The sequence below is a fragment of the Nipponia nippon genome, unplaced genomic scaffold (genome assembly GCF_047370975.1).
Source record: "Nipponia nippon isolate SJK-2023a ecotype South Korea unplaced genomic scaffold, ASM4737097v1 scaffold_3, whole genome shotgun sequence".
Taxonomy (NCBI): Eukaryota; Metazoa; Chordata; class Aves; order Pelecaniformes; family Threskiornithidae; genus Nipponia; species Nipponia nippon.
This window is the reverse complement of record NW_028262347.1, coordinates 29,170,537-29,184,486: the sequence shown is the minus strand read 5'-3', so window position 1 is coordinate 29,184,486 and position 13,950 is coordinate 29,170,537. Positions and strand designations below refer to the sequence as shown.

Sequence of the window (13,950 nt, the reverse complement as noted above, 5' to 3'; positions counted from 1 at the left end):
AAAACCCAACCAAACAAACACCAACCCTGGATGGTATCTGCTCTTCATAGGCATTTCTTATCCAATGAAATATTTTGAAGGCAGGGTGTAGTTGTCTAAGTTACTGCTCCTCCCACTGTTCTCTGCTACGTTTCCAGTTTCACAGGGAAAAAACACAAGCTTGTATGTTGAGTGTGAGTCATAACCTCTCTTCTGCTCCTGACTCACTTGGGAGTTTGAGGTAAGTCGCTCTACCTTATGTCTCAATCGCTCTGCCCCCAGGACAGCAAGGAGAGAAGGAACTATGGAAAGTTATGCAATGTTTTCGTAGATGAAAAGTGTAGATATTGAGACCAATATTATTATTATTATTATTATTATTATTATTATTATTATTATTATTATTATTATTATTATTATTATTTTTATTATACAGTACGATAAAAATTTTGTGTGCCCAAATGGATTTTTTACATAGCTTCTTCCCCACATAACACATTTTTTTCCATTTTGTCATGAAAAAGTTTAAAGAAAGATTATGTTGTACCAAAGAACATCTTAGGTTACTGAAATACTTAAAAACGGTTGTATTTCTCAAAGGAAAGTATATGCACCTTTCATCACACTGTTCTCTTTTGCACCAATAATGACCGATAATAAAGCCATACAGTGGTGCAAAATTATTGATGACTTCTGAAACAAGAGGAGGCCCTGAAGTGTGTGGAGTCTCACACAGAACTGGCTCCTACTCAGGTACTTACACTCTATCCTGGTTGGTTTGCAAGCATTGCAGGGAAATGCTAAACTTTAAGAAGTGAACTTTTAACACCTGAGCCTATTCCTTAGCACTTACGATATCAAAATAAATATCCATGAGTTATAGTCTCTTATGTTAGGGTGTAGATGCTCTATAACTTGGCTATTTTTTCTTCTTACTTTTGTTTCCCAAAAAATACCTGGCTGTACACTGTACTAAGACGTAGTAGTAAAGTATATTTACTAAGCCATAATAAAAAATTTGCTTGTATGTTTTAAGGAAATTAGTGTTTAAACATGAACACACTTCGATAGAGGAAGTCAGATATACTTTCAGATCACAGATATACTGGGATAGTGTCAGCAAGGTAAAGCATGAAGCTTATGGACACTGGCACACAGATGAGCAATAATTGCAGTACTCCACGGTGTGGGCAACAACAGAGCACGAGGCTGACAATCGATCAAATCAACCTGTGCCATGGGAAAGAAATGCATTTCCTATCTAGAGAAAGTACAGGTAACACTGGCAGGTGATACTGAAGGAAGTAGTTTGCTCTCTAGGGTTTAACTTTTAAAACATGCTTGTTTTATCCTTCGTGTTCCTTTGAGTATTTTTATATGCCTGCTTTAAAGTCCGTTTTATAGACACATCCGTACATTACCAGTTAAGGTACACGAGAGGGTTAGGTTTTGTTAGAACTGATCTTTGAGAGGGCTGGAAAGACCGGGAGGACAGGCGTGGAGGCCTACGGCGTTTCACGTGCCTGCCTACCCGGCTTCAGAGGCGCAACTGGTTGAAGGCAACAATAACCGCAGCGGACAACTTCTGAGCCAGCGGCTGCACCATTAAAAGTGGCCCTGCGCCGCTGCCAAGCGCTACAGCTGCAAACCCCGTCCAGGCATGAAAGCCTCCCTTTCAGAGTTGGTTTTTTTTTTTTTTTCCCTCTTCTTCCCTATTTCTGCTTGACGGGTTTCGGCCTCCTGGGGGAATTTCCGTGGCTGGAGGCCCGGCTGGGGGCAGGGGGCAGCGAGGCGCCTCGCCGGCCGCCGCGGCCCCGGCCCCGCGCAGCCCAGCCCAGCCCAGCCCAGCCCAGCCCGCGGGCCCGTCGCTGGCGGGCGGCGGGACCTGCACAACCGCCGCCCCGCGCCGCGGCTCCGCCAGCCGGAGTGGGATGTTTCATTGTCCGGAAATGATGGAGAAGGAGGGACTGCGGCGGCGGGGGGACAGCGGGTGCGAGTGCCGGGGGCTGCGCGCCCCTGCCCGGGGGGGGGGGGGGGGTGCGGGGGGCGGCGGGGGGCGCGGCGGGAGAGGCGGCGGCCGCCGGGGGAAAACGGAGCGGCGGTGGCGGGGGGAGCGGTGCGGCGGTTCCCGCGGCCGGGGCGCGGGGGCGCGGAGGAGGGCCGGGCGGCGCGGCGGGGCGGGAGGAAATGCGGAGGTAGGGCGCGCCGCGCTGCCGGCCGGCTGCGCCGACGGCGGACGGGGCCCCCGGGCCCCCCCCCGGCTCCCCCCCGCGGCCGCCCGGCTGACGGCCCGCGGCCGCCCCCGCCCCGCGGCCGCCGCCCCCCGGCCCCGCGGGTGCTCGCCGCGGGGGGCGGACGGCGCGCCCGCCGCCGCGCCGCAAAGTTGCCGCCGCTTCATTACTGTCCCTCCTCAATCCCTCGCCCTCGAGCCGTGAGTTTTCTGCATAAAATACATTAACAAGCCCTTTCATTTGCTTGTTCCTTCAGGGTCGCGTGTTAGTTTTGTCGGAGGGGGGTGCAGGCTCTTTATTACTCGGTGAGAGAGCTGGCAGATGTCCCAAGTGAGAGAACCTCTTCCTCCGGGGCCTGAAGGGCCAGAGCAAGCTCCGACTGAAAACAGCTCTTTGATCTCTCTCCCGCGAGGTAAGTTGCTTTAAAGTTTCTCCGTAATTGTTGCGCCTTTTATTTGAATGATACATTTACTGATTAGTTTCGTGGGTTTTACCCCCTCTTCTCTTTCCCCTCCCCCCGACCTCCCCTCTTTGGTGTAACTCTGTAACACTTTCACTTCTTTATTGTTTTAATTAGAAATTCCTATGTAGAAAATGAAAAAAAAAAGGGGGGGGGGAGAAAAAAAAGATGCACTGATGTCAGCACCGGTTCTTAGTACTTGAAAAACTGCAATCATTCAGAGGCAGATGTTGGTCCTTAAAAACTTCTTTCTTGTCTCTCAGCTTTGTGTTTGTGTTTAGAAGGTCTTTCCTGTAAAGCTCTCCTTCCAGGTCTTGCAATACATTAAGAAAGGATGACCCAGGAGCAGGAGCGTTGTTCAGGTTGGAGGTCACTTTGCTGTTTTGTTCTTAGATTACTCTCTGATGCTGCAGCTAAAACCAGTTACTGAGAGTATTAACTTGTTTCTTATCAGCTGTTCAAAAGGTTGTTTAAAAGTACATTCATCTTAAAGAGAAATTCTTTAAGTTATATCTTGCTTGCATTTGCACAAAATACACTGATATTCTGATGACCTTCACGTAGGGAAGTTTGACAAGGTGTATTACAGGTTATCCTCAAACTAGGGAAGTATATTTGCTTCCTGAGTCCTGGTCTGTGAAGATGAGACTTAATTATTTTTTTTTCGTTTACAGCTACAGCTTTGTTTACCAGAATTCTGACAGGAGTTTAAAAAGTCTCTGAAGAACAGACAAATAAGCTTTTTCAAAAAACTGTAACTTTATTCATAACTGGTTAACTGGAGCAGAGCCTGGTAACACAGTTGTGCAACTGTGGATTAAAGATGCAGTCTTGTTTTTGTAACTTGGAAAATCAATAGCTATGTGAAATCAAAGTTGAAGACTCACTTGAGAAACCAGAAAGTATCCATAGCTAAATAAAAAATGTTCTGGCAGGGAGACATATTAAATTGGCTTATACTTATCTTATTGTTTGTTGGTTTGTTTTTTTTTTCCTAGAGAATGACTCATAACTTCTAAACAGTAAATAAAAAAAATTAGATACAGAAGATCAAGCATGTAGAACTGTTAGAATCATGTTTTTGCCAGAAACATCAGTATCTGTGATACATGTTTATTTTCAATGTGTTGTTTTTATCTGTCATGTGATCAAGCGGCCACACTGGTTAAATTCTGCATGTAGGCCATACATCAAAGTTACTCAAGTTATAAGTCAGTGAAGTAACTAGCCTGGAAAGTGGTCTCATTCTTACAGTGCCACTTTAAATTGAGTTTTCACTGTGAAATAAGGTCTTATGTGATTCCATTTTGTAAGATTTTCAATACATGCTCTTCTTTTTATGGAAAGTAAGGAAACAAATACTGATCTGTCCACGGACAAGTTATGTGCATAAAATCTGAATGACACAATTACAGCTCACAGCTGTTGAGATGGACGATTATAAAGTTACTTTCTTAGGGATCACTAAGGTACAAACCAGTGTAATATATTGATTCAGGTTTGCTCACTGGCCACACCTTCCAAGGCACATGCTCAATTTTAAAGCATATGTCTAGTTCACAGAAAGACAAGGCTGTTTTTTTACAGAATTCAGCATTCAAATACATAATTTTTATTCTAATGAACTTAGATTTAAGGATAACTGTGGATATTTGTTGCTTTTTTCTAGCCTAAGTCTGTTGGGGAAATGGGGGTGGAAAGAGGAAGAGGTGAGTTCATAACATTTCCAGTCTATATTCCAGCATTTCTGTTGTCAGCTTTGCAGTGTGTGGTTACAGGGTAAGGTAGTCCAGATATTCCAGGACTGAAGATCTAAAATAATGTAGAACTGGGACTTTCAACACCCCCTACTCTTTCTATACTACCCCCAGGACATCCAAAAATACACTGACTTCTCTAGACGTTGGTGATAATTTTAAAAGCTGTTGTTGAAATTCATATTATTTCTGGAAATAGGCTAGGGGTATTTGGAAAAATCTGCAATAATTTGAAGTAATTACTACTTTACTTAGAATCACCTCATCATATTTATGTGATGACTCCATATATTTACAGTGAGATACTTGACATCTGTGTCCACCTAGGAATAAAGCTTCCTTACTCAGAAAAAATGGCTTATGCTGTATGTATAATAAAGTATTACATGCATTCTAGTGAGAAAGAATTTTTGACTGGTAATGCATACTTTAATATGCTTTCTATATTTGTTTAACTGGTATAGCTACCTTATATCCTGAGAAGAAACTTCTCCTCTTCTGTAGTTCTGTGAGGTATCATAAAAAAGCCCAGATCTTCAAAGTGCTCCTTTTGCTTGCTATCATATACATTCAGATGCTGAAGCTGAATTGTATTTTTCCATGAAAGGAAAAGAAACTTGAATTGAATTTTAGATATTCAACAAATAGCTATCCCACAACCTAATTAAAAAACAGACAAAAGAAATAAAGCTAAGGCAGATTGCAGGGATATACATCAGTTGTGGACATGGTGAAAACTGTGGGTTGAGACATAGTTTGGCCTACAGATGTGGCATGCTCTCACTGTTGCAACTTAAAAGAATTTTTGTGTCTTACTTTAACCGACGTGCTCTCTCAGCATCTCCCCTGTCACTGTTCTTCCTTGTTAGTTCATTTTTGAATTAATGCATAAATGTTAGTGAGTTTATTGGACTTTGCCCCTCCACAATTAGTGTGCTATGAGAAAGAGCAAATGAAATTGTAGTGTCTTCTTTTGTGGCAATGTCAATACTCCATTTCATACTTTAAACCATTATCTGTGCCAACAGAGTCTGCTGCTCTAAGGTACAGACTACAGGATGAAAAGTTTAACCTAGTTTCTGCAAATAACTAGTTAATTTTTGCCACATCCCTCCACAAGTGTAGCTCTACTTGTGCACCCTTGTTCAAGATCCTGGTCATGCTGTCTCGCTTCTCCTGTAGCTCCACAGGCCTTGGAATCAAATTATGACTACTTCTACCTGTGTGCTGTGTAATGTAGTCAGTGAATAGTGTCATCTCTATGCTCAGACCACTTCAATTTGGCTATGATCAAGTATTTTCTCACTGGTAGGTACCAAAATAATGTCCCTAAGCAAGGAGTGTGACAATTAGTGACCATTAGCCTCTCTGCTTTAAGGAAAATGTTTCGCATGTTAGAGGTCATGTCATGATTATTGCCTGGACTATGGGTAGACTTTTTTCATTAAATCCTCTGCATTTGAATAAACCATGGAATAAAAGAGAGAAATTAAATGAACATGGAACTATATTTAGAGAATCAGACCACATTTTAGAAAACGTAGGACTGTCATCTGTAAAGTATTTGGAATGCTTTTACCTTTGCTTGTTGGTAAGTAAATGTAACCTAGAATAACAAGTGAATAATATTTAGCTTTATCAATTTAGAAAGAAAATAAATAATAATAATAAAAAACCTGCTATGAAATTGAGACTGATAATTGCACTTCAACTATAAGATTTTTCTAATAACTCTTCAGATGATGGAAATCCACTAGAATTTATTTTTTTTAATGGGGTGGAGGAGAATGGAGAAGTCTATTAGAAATATTAAGGGTCAAGTTCTATAAGTGACTGTTCTCTGTGGTGCAAATCATGTCACTGTTGCTGGATGGAGATACAGTTCTGATTTGGTGTCTGAAGAAACCATATTCAGCAACTAATACTTCCATTCAGAAAAATACAAAAAGCATGTGCTCCTTTTCAAGAATGTGATTCCAAACCTCTTCATGTTTTCTGTGCTTAACCCTTTTCATGATGAGGAGCACTAAAGGAACTTGCTGGCTAGATGGGATGGGGTGACAGAAGACTTACTGCAAGGAATGTTTGGACATTCTTGAGGCAACAACTATTACTATCACCGTAATTATTGCACTTTACCAGCAGTGCCTCAGTGTTATGAGTAATGGATTTTTACTTTAACGGTTAACCAGTGCACTCAGATCGCTCAAACTTACCAAATACTTCCTCTGTCTTTGTGTTCTCACTTGCAATCTGACAAGAGTTGAGTGAATCTGTGTTAATTTGTTTCGTCACTGTCTGCCAGTACTGAGGTGGTTATTGAACGTTACTGACTAAAATACCTAAAACTTTCCTAAGTGTCTAACTCTAGTTTGTCATAAAAATATACTTCTGCTTTCAGTTTCATGTGCATGCTGTTCCAGTAAAGTGACTCGTGCACATGGGTGTGATAGACTTGTGTTTCATAGAGTTGACTGTAAAGATCTTGCATCAAATTCAAAATACTTTTGTTCCATCTCATAGGCTAGTTTTATATCAAAATAATTCTTCTCAAATTCCGTTCCAGGCCCTCAGAAGTTAGGTTTCTCTTTGCTTTAAACACTTGTTTTTTCCTAATAAGTAGCATCCAGCAATGAGTGTGTTATGGTAGTGTTTTCATTTGGATCAGCAATGCAGTTTTGAAGTGAATCTCCTGTTCGCCCCCGCTTTGGTTTGCATTGTGGAGTGATCCTGGGGAGTGACCTGGACTGGATTCCTTTTGGACAAAATAATCTGAAAGATGCACTGCAGGAATGTGCCTAATGAACTCCAGCCACTAATAAGCCTTCAGTCTTTGAGATTAAATCTGAGAGCTAGTCCAAAGTAGAAAGCCCCTGGAACATGTGTATGGAATGTGTCCTTAAAATCAACTCTTTCACTGTACAGGCCCACTGTTACTGGCCCATGCTGTTGCTAATACAGCCATAGCCACTGAGTATTGCTTAGCACTTACGTGAAACTAGTTTTGTACATATGTGAAACATTGTTGGATGAATGACATAAATTTAAAACTGGCCACATGACAATTAGTGTGATTATTTGTGAAAAGAACTTTTCAGTTATGTATTTGAACTTTGTAATGCTTTTGATAGTGCAGAGTACCTATTTGCGTGTTGCTATTAATTTTTAATTTATCACGACTGAAATTTGTCCAGGGCTGTCAAACTTGTAGTACATCCATAGTTGTTCCATAGCTTGCACCTGGAAAATTCTGTGTAAGAGCTTTCCAAGAAGTTCAGTTGAATTGCTCTAATTTTAAGAGTCTGATTTTTTCAGTGGCATTTTTGAGGCCATTGAAAGTTGCAATGAGACATTTAAGTGAAAGCCACTGAAATGAAATAAAGACAAATTAGTTATTTTAGTTTTAAAACAATCAAACATCTAAATGGAGGCTTCCAGCTCCATAATTTGTGGATTATCAATATTAATTAGATTGTACAACCAGTCATTAATGAAATGAGATCGTTTCAGGCAAATCACGAACTGGAATAGGCATTCTGTTACACAAATAGCACAGCTGAACTTACTTGTTATGTGAAATGCCTAAAAGTTTTAGGCATTTCATGAAGTAGCTGGTGGGTGTTACTGTTATTGTGAAACCTGGTATTATCGCGGTTTCTTTGTGTTATTGTTGCGAACAGTGGAATTTTTGGTAGGAAATAGCATCCTCAGTGGTTCCTTGCCAGCGAGGATGTTAATGAACAAAGGAAGTGTTAGAAATGCAGTGTTTGCCACACGCTCTTCAGTCCCTCCCAACTGCTGTAGGCTTGAGACAGAGAACTGTTTTGTTATCTTTCCTTTTGGAAACATTCCTCAACTTTTTTGTTGCTCATAGATCTACTTTTGTGTTTGGTTTTGGGTTGTGTGTTTGTGGTTTTTTTTTTTTTCTTTTTTGTAATTTATCTTTGCTTTGAAGGAGAAAATTCCATTTGGGATGGTTTGAGCTTTGCACATGTATGTTTAAATCTGCATCTGCTTGTTCAGGGATAACTCAGGCTTTCTGAGGGTTGATGTTTACATCCCAGCAGCTGGGTCAAATTTAGGTGCCTAAGTAAGGCTTGCCCTGTGCTTACTTCATTTTTCTGCCCTTAAACGGTAAAACTGTTGGACTGTTCCTGACTCTGCATTTTTGGAGGTCACAATGACTCCACTGTGCCAGTCCATTCTGCTTGTCCCTCTCTCCTTGCTGAGAATGATGCCCTCGGGGTTCCAGAAGCCTTTCCCAGCAGTTGCTTTTGCTTTACTTGTTATTTGGTGCAGTCCACCACATTGTTGGTGAAGAGAAAATGAGTATATCATAGCAACAAAGCCTTCTATTGTTGCAGTGACAGGATTTTTAACTCATTTTGCATCCACAGTGTCCCTGTGTCAATAGACAAACTCTAAACCTGTTTCTCAAGTCCAGTTTGTCATGTTGCTAGTCGCTCTTACAGTTCACATGCTTGGAAGAGATGGCTGAGTCAGTATATAGGCTTATGTGTCATCTAATGAATAGAAATCAGCTGCCAGTCACACTCTGAGGACGTGCAACCCACTTATTGTGGGCACTCGTTTCCACTTTTTTTGCGTGTTCAGAGATTGAATATTACATAGTTAGGGATGCATTAAGGTATGATGCCATGTGTGAACATGCGAGACCCATTTCTAAGTAAATTCAAGAGACATAGCGAGGCATGGAGGGGCAGCTGGAGTGTGAATGTACAAATGGACAAGCACCTGGAGAAGAAAAGTTGGTTATTTGTCAAAGACTTGAGCTCTTTGAGGCGTGTCCTGCAAATGTACATCCATTACTTATCTTTTTTGTATTTTCTATCAGTTTTGTGTATTAATTCGATGTCCACTCAATATGCTCTACATTTTCATAGAGAAAGATAGAATAATTATAGCTCTGAAAAGAGGGCTACTGCACTGGGGTGTTCTAAGAAATTTTCAGGAATTAGTTGGATCTATATCCCTCAACTTTATAAAGGCATAGAAAACATAATTGAAAGGGATCTGGAGAGATTGCCTTGTAGACCCTTCTTGCCTAACTATACATAAGTCTTTCTTGACAATTCTGGCTATTTGTTCAATTTTCTCTTTGATAGGGCTATTGTAATAGTAGCCTTGGTGCTACAGACCCAGACTGCTGACACTATTCTGTTGGTGGAGTCTTGTAAAATGTATTTGTCATAATGCAAAGAAATGTATGTAACCGGAGGCACATACTCCAAACTGAAACAGGAGTTAACAATCAATGTTGCAATAGTCTCGATGGTGGAAACGAGTTTTGATTCTATCATCAAATACATGTATTGCTGTGTAATTTTAAAAATAAATATAACAAGATTATGGTAAAATGAATGTATGTACTATAAAAGTGATTTATATATAATAATTCCAAATGACAAAAAATTAGGAGTTCACTTTGTTCACTTATTTCATGAAACAGCAATTTTGAGATGTGATTAAAATCTTAATTTTTTTCACTAAGTGGCTTACCAGTTGTATGTAATACAGATATGATTTGGGCTGTTAATCATCTCAATTCTATACTTTGCCAGCATGTTGTATCTCTTCCTTACTTAAACCTTAAACTTGCATTAATCTCTGCACAAGTAGAGTTTGTGCCCATGCTTACCTTCAGGATAAATCACAGGGTACTCTGTGTGGGTGTCACTCCTGCTGGGCTTTTGACTAGAAGCTCTTCAGCCCAAGTACTGCTGTTAGTTTAGGAGAGGTACATAGCCACAGAGGTTGCTGGTCTGGGGGCTGAGCTGTGATGGCTGGTTGAGTTGCTGGTCTGGGGGCTCAACTAGGTAAGAAGACTAGGTTGCTTTTGTGACATGACCTAGAGTAACCTACTGTGGTTTTGAAGAGAGATTGGATTTCTGCCTTAGCAATGCCAGACTCAAAAGACTCATTATGTTCTCTTTCCATTATTTGAACTGCTAGGAAGAGCATCTCTTTTTCTTCTTGGCTATCAGTTTAGGAAGTTAGTCACATGAGAGTGGAAGGGTGTACTAAAGGAAGCAGAAGCTAAAATACTAAGGAAGTATTACATTAAAATTCTTAAGGTTAAGCTTGATTAAAACAGAGAAGTGTTATGAATTTATTTGAAGACGCAGTAGAAAAAAGCCATACCTGTCTATGGGCAGACACAGCCGTTAGTATTTGTGACAGCTGTAGGCTTTATTAAAGCTGCTCTACCACAGGCATGGCACATCAGAGAAGGTTAAGGTCTTTGTGTCGATTCTTGCTGGGCTCATAAATGTGTTATCTTTCATAAACTAGTCTTATCACTATTCTTGTGCATCCAACACAAAAATAATGGCATCAACAAAACACAGACTCAAGAGTGTTCTTGAGGCTGTCTTCATGCGTGATTGGTTGTAGTTGGTATGTTGTAGTTGCACCTCTAGAATAAAAAAAAAAGTTATGATCCCATCATCAGCTGTTTATTATAAGGGAATAATCAAGAAATTCCTTTGTACTAAAACTGAGACCTGGGGCACATTCAAGAAAAAACATATAATTAATCAGGACACCAGCGTTCGTCTATTTTCAGTGTTCTGAAGCTGTATGTGGGATGTATGAAAAAATCTTAAATAAACACAGCTTAAGGTCTACTTTTTCTAAAGGCTCATTGTACTAAGTCTAGCTGGGGTGGAGTTAATTTTCTTCATGGTGCTGTGTTTGGGATTTGTGACTAAAACAAGGTTGATGGCACACCAGTGGTTTGGCTTTGCTGAGCGGCACTTGCACAGCATCAAGGTTTTCTCTTTTCCCACTCTGCCCCGCCAGTGAGTGGGCTAGGGGTGGGCAGGGGGTTGGGAGGGGACACAACCTGGACAGCTGGCTGAGGTTGACCAGAGGGATATTCCACGCCATATAATGTCACGCTCAGCAATAAAAACTGAGGGGAGGAGGTTTTGGAGGAAGTAGCCATTGCTTAGAGACTGGCTTGGGCATCAGTCTACAAGTGGGAAGTAGTTGCCTTTGCATCACTTGTTTTGTTTTTTCTTCCTCTTTCCTTCACTTATTAAACTATATCTCGACCCATGAGTTTCCTCACTTGTGCTCTTTCTGTTCTCTCCCCTCGTCCCACTGGGGGTTGGGGAGGGAAAGAGCGGCCGTGTGGTCCTTAGCTGCTGCCCGGAGTCAGCCCACCACACCCACAGAGCAGCATCTGCCAGATCAGCTGCGCCAGTGGGTAATTCTGGAGTGCAAAGTAAGATACCAAGTACATGTTTAATGGTGTAGGTTTCTGTTATGCACATTCATGGGGAAGTCTTCATGTGAATTCAATAGATAAAGAACAGATACTCAATGTTAATTGTTGTAAACTTGCTATCAAAATTGTTTGATGTTCAATTGCAACATTGGGGTTTTTTTACTTTTTAATAGTGCCTCGTCTTTCTTGTTAACTGTTAATATTGTTTACATGGTTTTGACTGGCCGTTTACCATATCCAGCTAGAATAATAAAAGTAAACATGAAAAATACACATACAACTTAACATAGTAAGAAAAAAAAAAAAAGAGGAAAAGATACTGAAGCGAGAATAAGCAGAGGAATGAAAACTAAATCCCTATGAGTAATGATGACTAATTGTATTCTGCGCTCCTTCAGATTTCTTAGATAAAAATGTACTCTAGAACACTGGGGGCCCCACAATATCAACATTAATGTTTCCTTAGAGCCATTCTTGTTTACTACATGAAATAGGAGGGTTCTGCAAAGTCGTATCCTATACAAGAAAATTGTATACAGTAACTGCAGTTTTGTACGACCACTGCCAATAGATATTGTTGTAATCTTGGTGGTGTTACTGCAGTAAAGTAACTTAAGAGCAAAATCTCTTAAAACAGCTCATTTAAGCTTACTCTATGTGGAAAGCAGAGTGCTTTTACACTAGCTTTCTCCAGGACACTACTTATTTTCATTCAGTCTATTTCAGGGCACTTTTCAAACACTTTTGAGACACTTTTGCACCTAATACCTAACTGCACAGGCAAAATCATCATCCTTCAATACAGCTGGATTTGTATCTATCTGATAGATATCAGGTTGAAATAATTTGTATCTAATGTCTGTCAAAGGGGTTGAAAAAATCTGGGGCTTTTTTTGGATAGGATGAGTATGTGAGATTAAGTCATCAAGGCAAGATGCAAAACTCAAAGTCAATGGATATCTTCTCAGTCCCTTCAGTAACTTCATGGCAATCCCAGTGAAACAGTTCATCTCAGGATGGACTTGAGAAAATATTGACAAGTTGTTGAAGAAATGGTGATGGGAGGTAGGACTGAGAAATAAGTACCATGGAGGTAGCTGAGGGTCAGACATTTCAGAGGTGGAAGTTAATAGAAGAGGAGCAGCAGTGCTTGAAGGCAGATGCTACTATACATACAATATGGCATATATTATTTTGAGTGATGTTCAATGCCTCAGTTTAATAACAAAGGCAGAAAGTTAGGATTTAAAATCAAACTGCTGTTGGTTACATAAAGAAAATAACCTTTAACGTGTCGCAGTAGCAATAAGCGATTTTTCTGCGTCTCAGGACTGGAATAATTGCTTTACTAGAGGATATGGTATCATTACATTGTGATAAGTGGTTTATAAACATGTTCTTGTTTGAAACAAATAAATAGAGCTAACAGACTTTTCAACAGTTGCTCATTTAGATTTACTGTAAATATTAAATGTTGTATGTATACTCAAAAAATACTTGAGACTGAAAATATTTAGTGTTTTACAGATCCCTCGAGTAAGTGATATAAACTGATAATCTGTCACTGTGAATAATGAACAAAGTAATTCCAGATTTGGAAATGTTTCCTTGAATGCCAGTAGGAAAAACCTGTAGCAATCAAGAACAGAAAGATTTGTGCGTGTGAATTTGACTATTAAAACATTAATGACAGCAAAAATGAAAGCTGTCACTTACCTTGGTTTGAGAAAATTCAGGTCTGCATGTGTTAACTGCTGAAAACATCGAAACAACAAGATCTGCTATCTTGTGAAATAAGCTTAAAGAATCCCTCAAATAATCTTACCATGGAAATTTCCCTGCATCTTGCATATACTTGGAGAGAAGAAATCATTTTTCCTTTCATCATAGGCTAAACGTGGACTTCTATTCAGGAATGGCTTTTAAAAGGCTATTTTTTTGATGAAAAATAGGTAATTGTGTTATAATAAATTTTCTGAATTTCTGTACTAGTCAGTTTTGAAGTTTCAACATTTGTCTTTAATTATACATTCAATTATAAATAATAGAGAACAGACTTCTGTGGAAATTTTGTGGCTTTTATATGCCAGAGCCACATGTACATGGGCAAAAAATAATTTTTTTTTGTGTAACAAAGCAATTTGAATTTTTATCTGAAAATTTTGTGGAAGGTAACTAAATATAAACAAACTCAACTGTAAGTTGTTACAAAAGCTGCTAGATACTATTTTGCATGATTAAACACAATATTACTAAAAAACTCTTAAAAAG

General features: G+C 39.9%; 1 protein-coding gene across 5 annotated transcripts in view; it reads left to right on the top strand.

Annotated features, from left to right (window-relative positions):
* The first annotated feature begins 82 nt into the window (after positions 1–82).
* The window catches only part of MDFIC (MyoD family inhibitor domain containing), a 53,169-nt gene continuing 39,301 nt past the window's right edge, over positions 83–13,950 (top strand). The window contains exons 1-4 of one of the 5 annotated variants that reach the window (XM_087768027.1): positions 106–220; positions 580–732; positions 2,467–2,622; positions 4,340–4,379. In XM_087768027.1, the coding sequence (XP_087624153.1) occupies positions 4,358–4,379 (22 nt within the window). In that variant the 5' untranslated portion in view covers positions 106–220; positions 580–732; positions 2,467–2,622; positions 4,340–4,357. Of the gene's footprint in view, positions 221–579; positions 733–1,820; positions 1,970–2,466; positions 2,623–4,339; positions 4,380–13,950 lie in introns of those variants that run through there. The other 4 variants (XM_087768024.1, XM_087768025.1, XM_087768023.1 and 1 more) reach the window with 4 other exon arrangements.